The sequence below is a fragment of the Embiotoca jacksoni genome, unplaced genomic scaffold, assembly GCF_022577435.1.
Source record: "Embiotoca jacksoni isolate LCO1_2020_lvr unplaced genomic scaffold, fEmbJac1.0.p SCAF_27, whole genome shotgun sequence".
Taxonomy (NCBI): Eukaryota; Metazoa; Chordata; class Actinopteri; family Embiotocidae; genus Embiotoca; species Embiotoca jacksoni.
The window spans coordinates 1,029,770-1,045,797 of NW_027185378.1; the positions used below are offsets into that span (position 1 = coordinate 1,029,770).

The window sequence follows — 16,028 nt, forward strand, 5'->3', positions numbered from 1 at the left end:
TATAGGTATTATTATAGAGGGTATTATAGATATAGTTATTGGTGAGATGCAGTGTTTTGCATTATTTTATTTTCCAAAGGGAAATTATAGAAATTTATGTTCTTTATAATAAAATAAAAAGGGGCCATGTATCTCTACCAGACGGCTACATGTTTGACCGCAGACCACTTGTTTTCCCCCCTGCTGCCTGACGTCCCCTCTCACTGACATGTCCTGTCTGTGTCCATCCTCAGGACCTGTCCTCCTGGTCATCGGCCGATGACCTCGACACGTCCGGTTCCCTCAGTCCGGTTTCTGGGAGGAGCACGCCAAGCCGCCGGCGATCGGTAACGTTGAACGCTCCGTGCACGCGTCGCTCTGCGAGGGCAGTCAGTAACAGACAGTAACGGGAGTCCCTGAACGCCCTGCCGAAGGCCAGATCCACCCTCGTCATCCTCAGACCTCTCCTCCCACCTCTCTACCCTCCACCCCGCTTCACCCACATTTCCCCACCCGGTTCTCTTCATGCACGTCTTTTTACTTCCTCCTTCCTGTTCTCGGCAGACAGTTTGTCTCTCAGACAACTTTCTTCTTCTCTAGTTTTTAACCTGGTAGACTTCCTGTCAGGAAGATACCTTAACGAGTTTAGTGATGTAGCATGACGCAGCGTTTTCTCTCCAGTCCAAATAAGCATGTCGCTGCTTCGACTGTGTGTGTTACTGAGTGTCACTGAGTGTCATGCATCACCGTGTGTAGTTTGACACGCTGCACCCCTTCAAAGTAAAAGCACACTTTGAAAAGCACAGGTTCCTCTTCACGTACAGTTCTGTTGCTGCTCTTCTTTTCATTATTTTTTATTCATTTTCATCGATAGCTTTGTCTTGATTTGCCTGGACTGAAACATACTTTCTTTCTTTCACCCCAAACCCCCCCTCCCCCCTGTTCATTGCAAACAGCAACGGGGCAAATGTAGTGAGTCACAGCCCGGACCCTGTGAGAGCAGTCCACGCCACAGGTACCGTTCTGTTGGTTTCTAGCACCCACCAGAAGATAATGGAACTCATCATCCCATGATGCACCTGGAGACCCGGTCCAACATCTATTTATTTAAAGGGTTTTAAATTGTTGGAGCTCATGATCGTGACTTCCATTATCTTCTGTAAGTCTAGACGCTGTGTGTAAGTAGGAGAGCCCCCCCTCCTCCCGACCAGACAGGACGCCCTCTCCTCCGCCTCGGCTTGTTAATGTTGCTAACCAGAGGGCTGATGTTTTAACACACATCTAACGCGCGCACACACACGCACGCACACACACCTTCTCTCTCAACCTGCGAGCCAGTAAATGTCTGCAATGAACAATGCAAAGGCTGCACACTCTTCTCTCTCTGTGACATTTCTTCTTCTGCTGCTGTCAGACCGTCCACCTCCACCACCACCCCCCTGACCCCCGACCCCCTCTCAGTCTGTCATCTGTGACTCCTCTCAGGTCTCCATCCGTGTAGTTGAAGGGTCACTCCTGGAAAGAGTGTTTAGGTGTTCCTACATCACATCAATCAGTTTATTCAGAGTAGATACGTTTGAACCGACCGCGACTCTGTACGACGACTTTAAATCTGCTAATTAACATTACTTATTCTCCTCCCAGTCTTTATGCTAACGTCGGCTCCAGCTCCATATTCAACATCACATGTTAAAAAGTGGAATCAATCAATCGATCAATCAAACTACCTCTAATCCTGAATTGGCCTACGAGGCTCAATTAGTTCAGAGACTGCTGCTGTTGTGCACAAACGATAGTTGTGAATCTAATGAGTAAGTGGAACAAGTCCCGTCTCTGAACTTACTGATCCTCCCACCACTTCATGAAACAAGCTGAAGTTTCTCTGCTGCCTCGACATGCTTTGCATTCTTCGACCGGACACAGACCGTCAGAGTCGGTTACTGCAGCATGTCTTCCCCTAATAACACCTTCTACAGAGGAATGCAAAGCTGACGTGTTACATGTGTGTGCAGGATCCTCTTCTGTCTGTGTCAGTCAGCATGTCGATCCATCTGTTGAACTGCAGCATGGATCTGACACGAAGCACCGCCTCCCACTTCTCTGGACTGAGACCTTATTTGGATTGAAAATAGGCAGGAGATCAGATCAGATTTATTGTAGAACAAGTCATAGATCAGATCAGATTTATTATAGAACAAGGTTGTTATGATGTCACAGATCAGATCAGATTTATTGTAAAACAGGGTTGTTGTGATGTCACGTATCAGATCAGGTTTATTGTTGTGATGTCACAGGTCAGATCAGATCAGCCAGGAGTTCTGCATGTGTGTATCGAGCGATGTGATTGGCTGACCGTCCCCCCCCCCCCCCCGTCCCCCGTCTGTGCTGCGGTGTGACTGCATGCATGTGTGTGTGTGAGCAGGTCTCGCAGCGCCGCTGGATCCGCTTCCTCCCCTTCTGACCTGGAGACGGCGTCGGTTCGGAGGTCCTCGGTTCGGAGGTCCTCGTTCCTGCGGCGCGTCCTCTGGATGGCGCTGCCCCTCCAGCTACTCCTCCTCCTGCTGCTGGTGCTCGCCTTCCTGCTGCCCATGTCGGAGGAGGACTACTGCGCCCAGTCCAACAACTTCGCCCACTCCTTCTACCTGATGCTGAGCTATGCCAACGGGCCGCCGCCGGTGTAGCCGCGCGGCGAGGACGGGCGTCTCCACCTGGATGCTGACTCATCCATTTGTCCTGCAGAGACAGCCGTCCATCTGTTTGTGTGTGTGTAGGATCCAACCACGTCACTCGGTGAACAAACAGAAGAAAGAAGAGACGGCACCAAACTTCAAATATAACCCGTTTCATACACCTGACATTATTTTTGTACCTGTGTTCGAGCATGCGGTTCTGGTCCTAGTTCCCTGCATCCTCCATTGTGTCCGTGCTCCGTTTATAATTCTTTTAATATCTGAGTGGAGAGTTTAACCTTCAGTCATCGTGCTCTTTATTTTTTAAACAGATGAATGGAGATGGATATTATATAGAGGTTCTGTATATTTTGTATGAGTGGGTTCAGTAACAGGATTATGTAACACGTGTATATAACACAGAGGTAATATGAGAACTGTATGTACAGCAACAACATCAAGATCAATGAATGCCAAATCCTCAATCTGACATCAGTCTGTTTATTTGTGTTTATTATTTACTTTAACATGTTTTCTGAAGATATTTAATCATTCAATTCAATTCAGTTTTATTTATATCGCGCCAAATCACAACACGGGTCATTTCATGGCACTTAACACATTAAAGTCCTCACAGCAGAACTTTACAACATGAAACGGAGAAACCCAACAATTCAACAATTCCCACATAAGCCAGGAGGGGAAAAAAAAACCTCCTCTTTTAAGGGAGAAAAACCTCCAACAGAGGGAAGGAAGAACTCCGTCTTAACAGGAAGAAACCTCCGACAGAACCAGGCTCAGAAGTGGGCGGCCATCTGCCTCGACCAGTTGGGGTGAGAGGAGAGCAGAAAGAGAAAAGGACAGCATAGAGATACAAGACAAGAACTGTTGGTGGAGACGAAAATCACAGAGCAGAGACATGCAGCTCCGTCATCTCTATTTAAAAGGAATGAATCTAAGTCTGATGAAGGGAGACGGCCTCCTCCCTGCAGGTGGCGCCGTCAGGACAGTCCTGGATCTCCAGCGGACGTTGAGCAGGGCAGTGCCCGGCCGCGTTACCATGGTGATGAAGGTGATGGTGATGATGAGTGTGAAGGAGCGTCTCCAGTAAGTCGATGATTTCACTGTCTGGAAGAGATGAAGCTGCAGTGTCCAGGCCGAACATGTGAGACACCGACGTCCTGAAGTCCACCAGCTGAGCAACGAGATGGAAGTGCTAAAGGTTAACGGTCAAATTCAACCTCCCCCGTCCTGTGATGTCCCCCTTCATCCCATGACCTTCCCTGTCCTCCCCTGACCTCCCTTGACCTCCCTTGTCCTCCCCTGACCTCTCTGTGCCTACTCCTCTGTCCTCTCATGTCCTTCTCCCGTCCTCCCCTCACCTCTCGGTCCTCCCCTGACCTCTGACCTCTCTGTGTCTCTCCGACAGCAGATCCAGACTCTCTCTCAGGCTGCCGAGTTGCTGTTCGTCCTCTCTGCTCTTCCTCTCTCGGCTCTGAAGGTCGGAGGTCACGGTGCTCAGATTCCTCTCCACCGTCGTCTTCCTCTCCTCCAGCTGCTCCATCTTGTCCTCCAGCTGTTCCATTTTCTTCTTCTGCTGCTCCGTCACTCTCAGCTTGTCGTGTCAGACACAGCAGAGACACCAGAGCAGGTGTTGGTGTTCAGTGGAACTTTATTTATGGTGGATTTAATGCTCTCAAACACTTTAAACACGTTTAGACGTTTATTTTCGGGAAGAATGAAAGAATGAACCCCCCACCTTCCCCTATCAGGAGGTGGAGAGGCCTCTGCAGTGACCAGGGGTCTGAACCCGCCTCCCCTCTACCTTCAGCTCACTGCTGTGTTCGAGCTGCTCCTTCAGCTCCGTGTTGGACATCCTGCTGCTCTTCAGGTCGCCGTGGAGACGCTCCATCTTCCTCTGCAGCCTCCGGACCTCCTGAAGCGCGTCATCTCGCTCCGCGGCCAGCGCAGAGCGGCTCCTCCTCTCCTCCTCCACCTCCGATAACTTCCTCCTCAGCAGCTGGACGTGCAGCTCTTTGCTCTCCAGCTGCTCCTTCTGAGTCTTCAGCTGTCAGACATGCGAGTGTTTTAATTAGAGGAGCATCGCTGGAAATATAAACCTGCGCATAAGCAGTCCGTGGTGTCAGCAGTAAGCTACCTTCCTCTGCAAGGTGTACGTCAGACCTTTACTCTCCACCAGAGAAGCTCCCTCTTGTCTGATCAGTTGCTGGGTTCGTGTCAGGATGAGTTTCAGCTTCATGTCGAAGTCCAGATCAGCGGCGATGCTGTCGACCTTCATCGTCTCCGTCAGCTGATCCAGGAACTCCTCGTACTGCTCGGACACAGGGAGCCATCATTGGTACATGTCCCTGAACTGATTAATGGACTGACCTCGGCGTCACTCACATGCAGTTTGCTGCGTCGCAGCCCGTCACGCTGCACATCTGCAGCCTGCAGCTCCACGTCTGCAGCCTGCAGCCTCTCTCTCAGGTCCTGCACCTGCTGCTCTGCCAGCTTCGCCCTCTGCTGCGTGCTGCGCTGGAGCTCCGACTGTTCCCCGAGCTCCTCGGAGACACGGCGCAGCCTCGTCTCCAGATCTGACACCGTCTGCAAAGACACAGAGCACATTCAGAGTTACACACACACTGAAACACATCTGTTAATCTGACATGTTTGAAATATTTCAACATAAAGTCAAATAAAAGTTTTCAGTTAAATCGGAACAAAAAAAACTAAAAGTAAAACTAGCTCCACTGATGTGCATCTCGCTGATAACTTTTACTTCAATCAGACCATTTTAATTGTGATATTATGAATTTTACATTTATAACTGATCTTCCAGGACATTTTCATATTATTCTAATAAACATGTAAAAATAACTCAAATACACTTTTAAAGTAGTTTATTCAAAGAACCAGAAGTCAGACATCACTTTTTGCCTTTTATTGCCAAACACTACATTGATAAATATGTTTTTATAAAACAAAATCCCCGTAAATATAATAAACATGAAAGAAAAAAAATCTAAAATAGCCTGTCAAATGGCTGTGTCATCATTTCGGGGTTAAAGAACATCTTCACTGTGTTGTGATCATAATAAAAGACTCCAACCGGTCTCCTCATGAACTCATTTAAAACTCAGGTGTTTCTGGGAGTCTGTGTTCCTGTGTTCACGACCAAAGTCGTCTCAGATGTCTCACCTTGTTGCAAAGGTTGCCCAGCTCCTGTAAGACGCACCTCTCTGTGGGCGGGATGACGTCCTCAGCCCTCGCCTGCAGGAGGCCAGACACCTTTTCCAGAAACATCTGGAGTTTCCTCTCGGCCGCTTCGGCCTTTCTCTCCAGCTCCTCCAGCTGTTTCTGCAGACACGAAGACTCTCGTCTGGAGGCCTCGATCACCCTCCTACCAGCCTCCAGCCTCTCGGAGAGAGTCTGCATCTCCACCTCAGCACTCCGCCTTCCCGCCGCCAGGCCATCCATCTCCTGCAGGACACAACACCACAACTGGTTGAACATGAGACCAGGTGAGAGATGCAGATGTTTGGAGGTGAACTGCAGACAGAAGTGAGGAGAGTCTGGAGGTGTTTCAGTGTTTCAGTACCAGTCTGAGTGAGTCCAGAGCTGCTGCACTGCTGGCGGTTCTCCTCCTCTCCTGATCCAGTTCTGCCAGCAGCCTCAGCACCATCTCCCTTCCGGACCTGCACTCCACCTCGCAGGACCGGACGCTCTCCTCCAGAACCCTGACCCTCAGCTTCAGACGCTGCTTCTCATTACTCTGCTCATTATAAAATCATCATGTTACAACGAGTTATATTTTGAATATAAAAAGTTGTCAACATGAGTAATAATTTTAATGTTTAGTATCTGTAGTTATTAGATATAAATACCTCTCCAGAGTTTTCCATCAGCTCCATGATTAGAAGTGACCAGACAGAGTTTGTCTCGTTACTGCAAGTCACCTGGCAACTCTAAACACAGGCTGTACCAGACCCGACCACAGGGGGCGCTGCAGCGGTGCGCGACTGAAACAGCCGGAAGTTGGATCCGATCACAGGCATGTACGGGCCTGTTAATTAGTGCAGTGTTTGTTAAATCAAGTGCACCGCAAGTTTATCAACAAGGTACAGAGAAAACAAATTATGTCTCGAAAAATTGACTTTCATACAGATCCTGAAAAGTATAAAAACTGTTTAATGTTAATAAATTCATCCTTTTCATCTGCTGCATCTTTCAGACAGAAACTCAACCTGTCCATCAGACGTGTGTTAACCAGCCCATCAACGGCCTCAGAAGAGACTGCAGAGTTTTATTTTTCCTGCCAGTCTTCATCACAGAATGGCGTGGGCGTTTAAAAAAAAAAAATTAAATCCCACAATATGCTTCATTCTACTAAATTGTAAACCACACGAGATGTGGCTGACATGGATGAAGAGTTCTCCTGCTGTGTGCTGTCCTCGCCTGTAGATGGAGATGTTTCCTCACTCGACCTCCAGCTCTTCACTGAGCATGTGCAGACAGACGACTGATTCAACCTCTTCAGCTCCAGTTAACTCGTTGTTAACAAACTCTGAGGTACGTGAACATTGTGGGTCTTCACATTCATGCACTGTGAGCACGTGATAAAACCAAGTTATCCAGGAAGTAGTGACGCTGTGTAAAATGTAAACAAAAATAAAATGTGAATTTAATTGAAAATACACCAAAGACAACATATCAAATGTTGAAACTGAGAATCTTTTTTGTTTTATGAAAAATATATGTTTCAAATTTGATGTCAGAAACACTTTTCCAAAAAGTTGGGACAGGGGCAACAAAAGACTGGAAAAGTTGTGTAAAACAGACACAATTCTGTGGTGGAAATCACCGCATGGGCTCAGGAACGCTTCCGAAAACCATTTGTCTACACAGTTCGTCGTTAAAACTCCACCATGCAAAGTAGAAACTAGATATAAACATGATCCAGAAACACCGTCGCCTCCTCTGGTCCCGACAAAGGAGACCCTGAACTGGCAAGAATGGGACACCATTTTCACTTTCAAAACTTCAGAAACTGGACTACTTAGTTCTCACATGTTTACAGTGTGTTGTTAAAGGAAGAGGTGTTGCACCACAGTGGTAAACATGCCCCTGTACATGCTTTTTTTTAACGTGTTGCTGCCATCTTATTCAAATTAGCTTATACACCACTACACCACTGTGAAAGTGGTTTTCGGGAGTGTTCCTGAGCCCATGCAGTGATTTCCACTACAGAATTGTTTGATTTACACCACTTTTCCAAATTTTTTGTTGCCCCTGTCCCAACTTTTTGGAAACAAGTTGCCATCAAATTCATAATGAGCACATATTTTTCATGAAACAACATTTCAACATTTAATGTCTTGTTTTTGTTGTTTTGTTGTTGTTTTGTCATTTTTGGGCAATTTCCAATTACATTAGGGTTTACATGATTTGCAAATCATCACACATTCTGTTTTATTATTTACATTTTACATAACGTCCCAACTTTTTTGGAAACTTGGTTGTACATGTTGTGTTTTAATGTGCTAATTTTTCTTTGTAGTTGTTATAATAACAACAGAAAACAGGCAGAGTATCAACTTTATTAAATATGGCATATTTCAACATGTGAACAGGATAACGTGATAGTCTTTAGCATTTCTTAAACTATAGGATCAGATATTGATGATCAGATACACTTTAATATGAATAAACTCACTAAACCTCTAAGTGTCACACTCTGCAAAGTGACTGCGCAATACCAAACAAAGCAGCGGTCTTTGCGCTCGGCTGCTCTGAAACCCTCCGAACTGAAGGCTTCGGACACGACGTTCCCCTGCAGCTGTCAGATATAGGATTGTTCTACTTTACAGAGTCCGAGGCGAAGACGGGAAGTTTCACGAACACTCGGCACAAACTGCCGCTCGAGCTACTCTAATCCCACAGCGACAGAACTGAGGAGGGAAAGAAGCGCCTGGACAGCAAGAAAATATCAGCAATAAGCAGAAAGCATGTGACGCGATGGCTGAGGATGCTCCAAGTATTTCACAGCGGCACCGCCTACGTCTACGCGTGTCACCAGATCGGAGACCTGCTGCACTCAGGAAGTGGAATAATATTTGGTGCCACGGGTTACACACAGAGAAGCGGCCGAGCGCTGGGGTCCGCGCCGGGGATGTGACATGCTCCGACAAAAGAGTCGCGACGTGGCTCGCAGAGGAGTCAGTGGGAGGCTGCTGCCGCCTCTGCACGCGCTCAGATCACCTCTGCAATCCAGAACAGAAGAACAGAAGGTTTGTATTGTTAGTTACACATTTAATTAAACTCGGAGGATGGAAAACATCCTGCAACATGAACACCGGCTTTACAAACTCCCTCATCTTTTCTAATGTGTTCATGAGCCGTTCGTGTTTTTTTTTTTACGTGTAAAAATCACTGCTGATCTTGCGGGTTGTGCAGCTGACAAACAGAACAAACGTGAAGGACGCGCTCACCGCGTCTCACCTGCTCGCTGGTGGATCTCCTCCAGGCCGCTGAGGGTCCGGAGGGACCGGCGTTCTTTGAAGGCCACCACAGGAACCACGTCGTCGTCGTCGTTCAGCCCCAGCTGCGCGGCTTTAGTCCCCAGCGGCAGCTTGGCGACGGGCTCGGTGTTCTCCTTGGGTTGGGCTTCGATCCGGGCGGAGACGGGTTTCTGTGGAGAGGAGAGAGAGAAGAGATGCCGGAGCAGTAAGCGAGCTGTACGTCACCAGTGAGCCGTACGTCACCAGAGACCTCGGGGCGCAGAATCTCACCGTATCGGGGGAATCTGTCCTCCTGGTTCTCCGCATGATCTCCTCCAGCCGCTGGAAAACAAACCAGCTTTCATGAGTCGTACGAACAACTTTCCAGAGTTTTATTTCTGAACGCTGATCAAGCACAAACACGGACTCCCTTTTGTAAATCCAACCTTTTTTCTGGTCTCCCGCGCCGCCTCCTCCTTCTGAGCCTGGATCTCCCGCTCCTGCCTCATCTGCTCAGCCCGGGCGCGCTCCTTCTCCTGCTCCTCTTCCCTCTGCAGTGATGAAGAACATTTAGAGTGGTCGGGTCCGTATGGTTCCGTCCTCCATCACGGATGATGTTTGCATCGTCACCTGTTTCTGCAGGAGGGCGGCCTCCCTCATGGCCTGAGCTCTCTCCTCCTCAGCGTGTCTCTGCTCCTCCTCCTCCCTCCTCCTCTTCTCCTCGATGAGACGCTGAGCCTCGGCCTGCTGTCGCTCCCGCTCCTCCACGCGCCGGCGCTCCAGCTCCTCGCGGCTCCTCCTGGAGGTGAGAGAGAACAGTCTTAACGTCTGAAGATGCTGCGTTGTGTCCTTACAGGTGTGTCGAGCTTCTCACCTCTCGGCCTCCTCCCTCTGCAGACGCTCCTGCTCCTCCTTCTCCCGCTGCAGGCGCGCCTCTCTCCTCCTCTCAGCCAGGAGCCGGGATGCCTCCTCGGGGTCAGTGGTCCCAGCTGAGGGCCGGGGCAGGACCTCCTGTGGAGCTGCATGAGGAGGGCCTGAGGAGAAAAGGACACCGAGCTCAAGTGTAAACCTGAGTTACATCCATCGCAGTGTTTCTCTGACTTACTTCCGTCTCCTGCCGTCCTGGTTGAAGCTTCTCTCTCTCTGTCAGATGAACCCCGAGTCTCCTGCTGACCTTCATCTGAAGTCCTGACCGGCCGACAGTTTCCAGGAAGGCGGGCGGAGCTCCACACCGCTGCGTCTTCCTCCGGGACGGCCGGGAGCTCCAGCTGCATCGGGGTCGAGTGTCTGCTGATGGATCTCCGGGGCGACGTCCTTTAAGGTGCGACAGCAGGTTCGTTCAGGTGACTGTCAGTGTGAGTCGGATGTAAGAGGAGGTGTTCTACCTACCGCTCAGGTGAGGAGGAGGAGGGGGAGGAGGAAGCTCTGCTCTGTGTGACTGCAGCAGGTTTGATGTTGGAGTTCTTCTTCACAACCTTCTCCTGCTGCTTTGACGGTTTGATCTGGACCAGAAAGAAAACTTTCGGTCTAAAACTCGATTATTTTCATATAAACTCATTTAATTAAAAACAGACCAAAGACAATATATCAAGTGTTGAAACTGAGAAATGTTATTGTTTTATTAAAAATATATGCTCATTTTGAATTTGATGGCAGCAACATGTGGTTTTCAGAAGTGTTACTGAGCCCATGCAGTGATTTCCACTACAGAATAGAGTCTGTTTTTAATGCAGTGCTGCCCGAGGGCCCGAAGATCACCACCATCCAATATTGGTTTTCAGCCTTGTCCCTTATGTAGAGATTTCTCCAGATTCTCAGAATCTTTTAATGATATTATGAAAAGTAGATGATGAAATCTACAAATTTGTTGTAGTTTTATGTTGAAGAACATTTTTCTTAGATTGTTGCACCATTTTCCCACACAGTCTTTCACAGAGTGGTGAATCTCTCCCCATCTTCACTGCTGAGAGACTCTGCCTCTCTGAAAAGATATTTTTATACCCAATCATGTTACTGATCTGTTGCCATGTAACCTAAATAGTTGTGATGTGTCCCACTGTTTTTTTTTTTTGTTGTTGTTGTGTTACACAACTTTTCCAGTCTTTTGTTGACCCTGTCCCAACTTTTTTGAGACGTGTTGCCATCAAATTTAAAATGAAAATATATTTGATATGTTCTCTTAGTTCTATCTTCAGATAAATATGGATTTATGTGACTCAAAATGATCACATTATGTTTTTATTTACATTTTAAACGGCGTTCCAACTTTTTGGGAAACATGGTTGTAGTTAAAACCTGAAATCTGAACTTCACAGATGATGTGTTCAGCGGCTGATTTTTACCTGTTTGACGTTGATGCTCCTCTTCTGGATGTTGATGGCAGTCGGGGGGGTAGACGATCTGCGGGGGGTTGAACCAGAACTGGACTGCTGCCAGGCTCTGAGAGGGGTGGTGGTGGTGTTGTTGGTGTTGTTCATGGAGTGGAATGAAACTGCACGGCGACAAACATGCACAACTGAACCAGTGATGGAGCGACACGGTGGAATGATGATGAGTCAGCAGAGAGGAAGAGGAGCAGCGTTAAAAGGTCTGAAGAGGTTAAAGAAGTGCAGCGGAGGGGAGGAGGAGGTGGTGGAGTACCTTCTTCTCCTGACTGACAGGCAGCACTCCTGCTCCTGGCTAGGTAAGAGCATGTGGGGACAGCGAGGCGACTGACCAGCTTCTCCTCCCAGGCAGTGAGCGGCGAGCGGCGTTGAGCTGATGCAGCGCAGCGCGGAGGTCAGTGCAGGAGAGAAGGCATGCGTGTTACAGAGCATTATGAATTATTAAGAAACATTATGTCACGGTGACGAAGAGGAGGAGGAGGAAGCCCGTCCGTCCGCCTCACCGTTCTTGTTGATTTTCCTTCCTCTGGAGGTCTGACTCTGGTTCTGTTGGACCCTCTGGCTCTTCTCCAGCGTCCTGCGCACGGCAGACTCGTACCGCTCCTTCAGTCACAGAACACACGTCGGTCAAACCGTGGGCGCCCCTTTCAAAATAAAAGCCCTCCCACTCCGACGCTCACCTTCTCCTCTTGGAACCGCTGCTTGCGCTTCTCCTCCACGGCGGCGCGCCTCCTCTCCTCCTTCAGCCGCTGCTCCAGGAGCTTCTTCTTCTTCTCCTGCAGCTGCTGTTGGTGGTAGCGCCGGGCCCGCTGCTCCCGCTCCAGCCTGCTCGCCTCCCGGGAGGCTGGAACACGAGTATAAATAGATGTACATGCGTGCTATCAGGGAAAGGAGGGCGCCGTGAACGGAGGCTCACGTACCGAGGAACTTCTGGTGCTCCTCTCGTCTCTCCCGAGCCGCTCTCAGCCTCTCGTTGATGTTCGGCCCGTTCGCCGCTGCAAAGAGTTCATTTGTTTAATGACATCTAATTGTACTGAAACATAACATGAAGGTGGTGTGAACAGATTTGGCCGACCTGTAGGCACCCGCGGAGGAGCCGAGCTGTACATCTGGGCAGGACACGGCGCTTTCTTCGTGTTCGGTTTGATGTTCGAGACATTTTCTGTAAGAGAGGAGAGAAATCTGCACATTTAACATCTCGGAGTTTTATTTCAATCACCTGATGCACAACGTTTCTCAGGTTGTTGTTTTTTTATGGGGGATTTGACAGTGTTTTAAATCCCAAATTGATTTTTTTTTTTTTTTTTTTTTTTTTATAGTAAACAGATGCCGTTACATTTCAGCCCAAAACAAATTGTCCTGAACAGGAGGCGCCTGTGATGGAGCGGCCGGCCCGGGGGGGGGGGAGGGGTCGGCTCCACATGAAAGAGCCTTTATGAAGTGGCTGCGTATGAAAAGACGGACAGAACACCTGACCAATCCTCATCAGTGTGACTCCGACAGGAGATTAAAATAAAAAGGTGTAGACGGAGGAGACAGTGAACGCAACAGGAAACACAAACGCATCGTATATAAATGCTGTTATCGTCTGTATGATGTAATCTGTGCTCACACATAACCCCGCATCTCTTTATGCATCAGCAGCCCGATCAGCTGATCCTGTCGTTGCGAGGACAGACTCCGTTTTAATCAGATGATATGAACCTTAAATCTTAAAGGAATGATAGAAGCTGCTGACCTGCTCTTCGTCCCTGTTTCTGCCTCTCGACGGTGCGTGTGGACAGCGGTCCCCGAGACGGAGGGATGACACTCTTCTTCTGAACAGCCATGCTGCGTACTGAGCCTGGCATCCCAGCACTCTCACTCAAAAAAAACCTCCTCCTCCTTCTCCTCTCCCTCCTCTCCCTCTCCCTCCTTCTGACTTTCTATTTCGAGATGCCTTCGGGTGCTCCGCTGAGTGCCGTTCAGGGAGCTGCCTCCTGCATCAGCTGCTCGTCCATCTGCGTCTCTCAGACCAGGAAACAAAGCAGCCGCTTGTCCTCCCGGCTGATGGTGTTTTCCAGCGAGCTCGTCCTGCCGGGCACCCCTCTCCCCTTTTAAAGATGTCACTTTCAGCTCTGCTTTACTTTCACAGAAAACAGCGGTGTCACTTTAATTCTGCTCAGAGAGACAAACATGCAGACAGACTGTCCACATGAATAATCACCATGACAACAGAGGGGTAATATCCACTGACATAATAAGTCACTGTGATACAGTCCTTTACGGATGAATGCTTTTTACCCATAATTGCTCCTCCTCCAACCACTAGAGGGAGCTCTCTGTTTGGAGACGACGTCACCTTCGGCCCTTAAAGGCTTCTTTATAAATGTATCAGTTTCTTTGAACTGATCCAGAGTCAAACTCTAACGGCCATTTAAAATGACAGCGACGTCCATTTTCTTCTGTTAAATTCATCTCAAATGTATTCTGATCAGTTTGTTCTGCAGAGAAATAGTTGTGCAGCAGCAGGAGGCTGCTTTTTAATTATTTTCCTCACTTTAAATCTGGGAGGATCCGTGACATCACAACGTCACAGTTCTTTGTGATTGTAAACTCGACATTTTGGCGTTTTATCAAATGCTTTTTTGGGCCTTCAGGAAATTAATTTATTAGTAATTTCTGATATTATTCTGAAAATGTCAGATGCACTGATTTTAATAATGAAGGTTGGTGTTTGCAGCTTTACAGACTGATTTTGAAGTTGAGCACAAACACTCAGTTGTACCTGTAAAAGTTTCCTTCTAAAACTAACTACGACTCAGAGAATAAAATTACTTCAATGTCTGCATCAGTTTAACTTTCAGACAAACCATTGAGGTAAAAAAAAATGAGAGCTAAAATCAGTCTCAGGCTGAGTGCAGCTGACTGCAGTGGCGGAATGTGGCCACTAGATGGCGCGTCCATTCATTACTGCAGTACCAACAGGTAAACATGGTACCAGGTAAATATTCAGAAGTTTATCTTTATGTTTGCAGGCAGAAGTATTCATCAGTGAAGTGAAAGACGGAGCAGATCCAGATCTCTGAATAAACTCTGCTCACCTGTCTGTGTCCTTTAAAGTAACACAGGATAATAATAAAGGAAAATAATGCGTTTTTTATGATAGAAAGGGCCTGATTTACGAAAGGTTTGCGTGTGTAAAATCACGTGCAAACTCCACACCAGCTGCATAAAAATGTCCAACCAGATTTACTAACTACGTGCAGTGAGGATTGCGTCTTTGAAATGTGCAATTTAACACACGTTGTCCATTTTACGTGTTTCTCTGCATGCATGTGATATTTGGCGTTTCTGCTTGAAGATGCAAAATACTGGAAGGGAACATGCAAATACAACAATTTAGCACCCGCAACGATATGTGCTAAATCTGAAAGTAGAAATAGGAGAAGTGATTGCGTGTGTATTTTAGTACGACTGAAAAGTTTGTATTAATCAGGTGAGCAAATCTGGAGAAATGGCTGCTCTTATTGTGGTGAGAAGGAGATGCAGGAAAACCAAAGAATACAATATAATTGATGTTGCTAACAAATAATACAGGATGCCATGTTGTCATTTTACATTTCATATCATAAAACAGATAAAGGAAGCCATCAGAGGATAATTAAAAAAATTATTGGGGTCATTTGAGGTCAGACCGGATCCACCTGGGCCCCACCTGCTGGCTGGTAATTACACTACCCACCACCACCACCACCCATCATGGCCTGCTGCTGTGCTTCTCTGCCATATCGCCCCCATCCTTCGAGTCTTCGCTCTAGCAGGACACCGGACACCTCAGTCAGGTGGAGCCCACAGACTCAGTGGAGCACAAAGAAGATGCTGATAACAGGTCTACAAGCAACAGGCAGGAACGGCCCGCGGACACTGGACCAACACGGGCTCAGATGTCACGGTGGGTATCAAGTGGCTTCGTGGTTCACCCTAGACGACACTAACAGAGGTGTCAGTTCAAAGAACCTGGCTGCTGCTGCTCATTCATATTCATGATGTCACCTAAATATTCCCCCATCACACAAAACAATAACTCCTCATCATCCAGATTAAAGTTTGTTCTGCTGTGTCATCTCTCCTCAGAGTTCTTCATCTCCCAGCAGAGTCTTCCTTGGAGATGAACTCCAGTGTTGATGACAGCAGCCATCAGAGATGCAGCTTCTTATGTTAGACTGCAGGTAAGCGTGCACGGCTGCTGACACGTCTGTCCTGCAGGAAGGACGACGTCTCCTCTCTGAGCTGCTACTGAATCCTGTAATTAACAGCAGAATCCCTCAGCAGGGTGTCGAGGCCGGAGTCACCGGGACCGACTCACACTTCCAGACATGAGGCGGGAAAACGAGAAGTTAAAAGTTTGGTGCACATTCATGAAACACTGGTTTATAACCTGTGAGGTCAGTCTGCCATCAAACATACAGACACTAACACGCCATCAGTGTTATTCCCTCTGAGCATTCACGTGT

At 47.9% G+C, this 16,028-nt stretch overlaps 3 protein-coding genes across 11 annotated transcripts in view; 1 reads left to right on the forward strand and 2 right to left on the reverse strand.

Annotated features, from left to right (window-relative positions):
* syne1b (spectrin repeat containing, nuclear envelope 1b) overlaps positions 1-3,138 on the forward strand; it is a 67,484-nt gene extending 64,346 nt beyond the window's left edge. For 6 of the 7 annotated variants that reach the window (XM_069160632.1, XM_069160638.1, XM_069160631.1 and 3 more), the window contains 3 exons: positions 234-326; positions 936-994; positions 2,402-3,138. In XM_069160632.1, the coding sequence (XP_069016733.1) occupies positions 234-326; positions 936-994; positions 2,402-2,660 (411 nt within the window). In that variant the 3' untranslated portion in view covers positions 2,661-3,138. The remainder of the gene's footprint in view (positions 1-233; positions 327-935; positions 995-2,401) is intronic. The other variant, XM_069160637.1, reaches the window with a different exon arrangement.
* A 15-nt stretch (positions 3,139-3,153) lies between these two features.
* ccdc170 (coiled-coil domain containing 170) lies at positions 3,154-6,562 on the reverse strand. The gene is made up of 8 exons (XM_069160447.1): positions 6,536-6,562; positions 6,250-6,423; positions 5,850-6,131; positions 5,055-5,255; positions 4,807-4,980; positions 4,474-4,716; positions 4,057-4,263; positions 3,154-3,843 (listed from the first exon to the last, which is right to left on the reverse strand). The coding sequence occupies exons 1-8, from the start codon at positions 6,560-6,562 to the stop codon at positions 3,604-3,606; spliced, it is 1,548 nt and encodes a 515-aa protein (XP_069016548.1). The 3' UTR covers positions 3,154-3,603.
* Positions 6,563-8,232: 1,670 nt separating this feature from the next.
* Positions 8,233-13,735, reverse strand: map7a (microtubule-associated protein 7a). Of its 3 annotated transcripts, none has more exons than XM_069160640.1 (15): positions 13,271-13,731; positions 12,608-12,694; positions 12,453-12,527; positions 12,213-12,376; positions 12,036-12,135; positions 11,789-11,905; positions 11,491-11,663; positions 10,538-10,650; positions 10,254-10,462; positions 10,023-10,182; positions 9,779-9,947; positions 9,595-9,699; positions 9,440-9,490; positions 9,140-9,339; positions 8,233-8,911 (listed from the first exon to the last, which is right to left on the reverse strand). In XM_069160640.1, the coding sequence occupies exons 1-15, from the start codon at positions 13,380-13,382 to the stop codon at positions 8,746-8,748; spliced, it is 2,001 nt and encodes a 666-aa protein (XP_069016741.1). In that variant the 5' UTR covers positions 13,383-13,731; the 3' UTR covers positions 8,233-8,745. The 3 variants fall into 3 exon arrangements, with proteins under 3 accessions (XP_069016741.1, XP_069016742.1, XP_069016743.1); XM_069160642.1 differs by having other exon boundaries at positions 8,818-8,911; positions 9,150-9,339; positions 13,271-13,729; XM_069160641.1 differs by lacking the exon at positions 11,789-11,905 and having other exon boundaries at positions 11,491-11,639; positions 13,271-13,735.
* Positions 13,736-16,028: the final 2,293 nt, after the last annotated feature.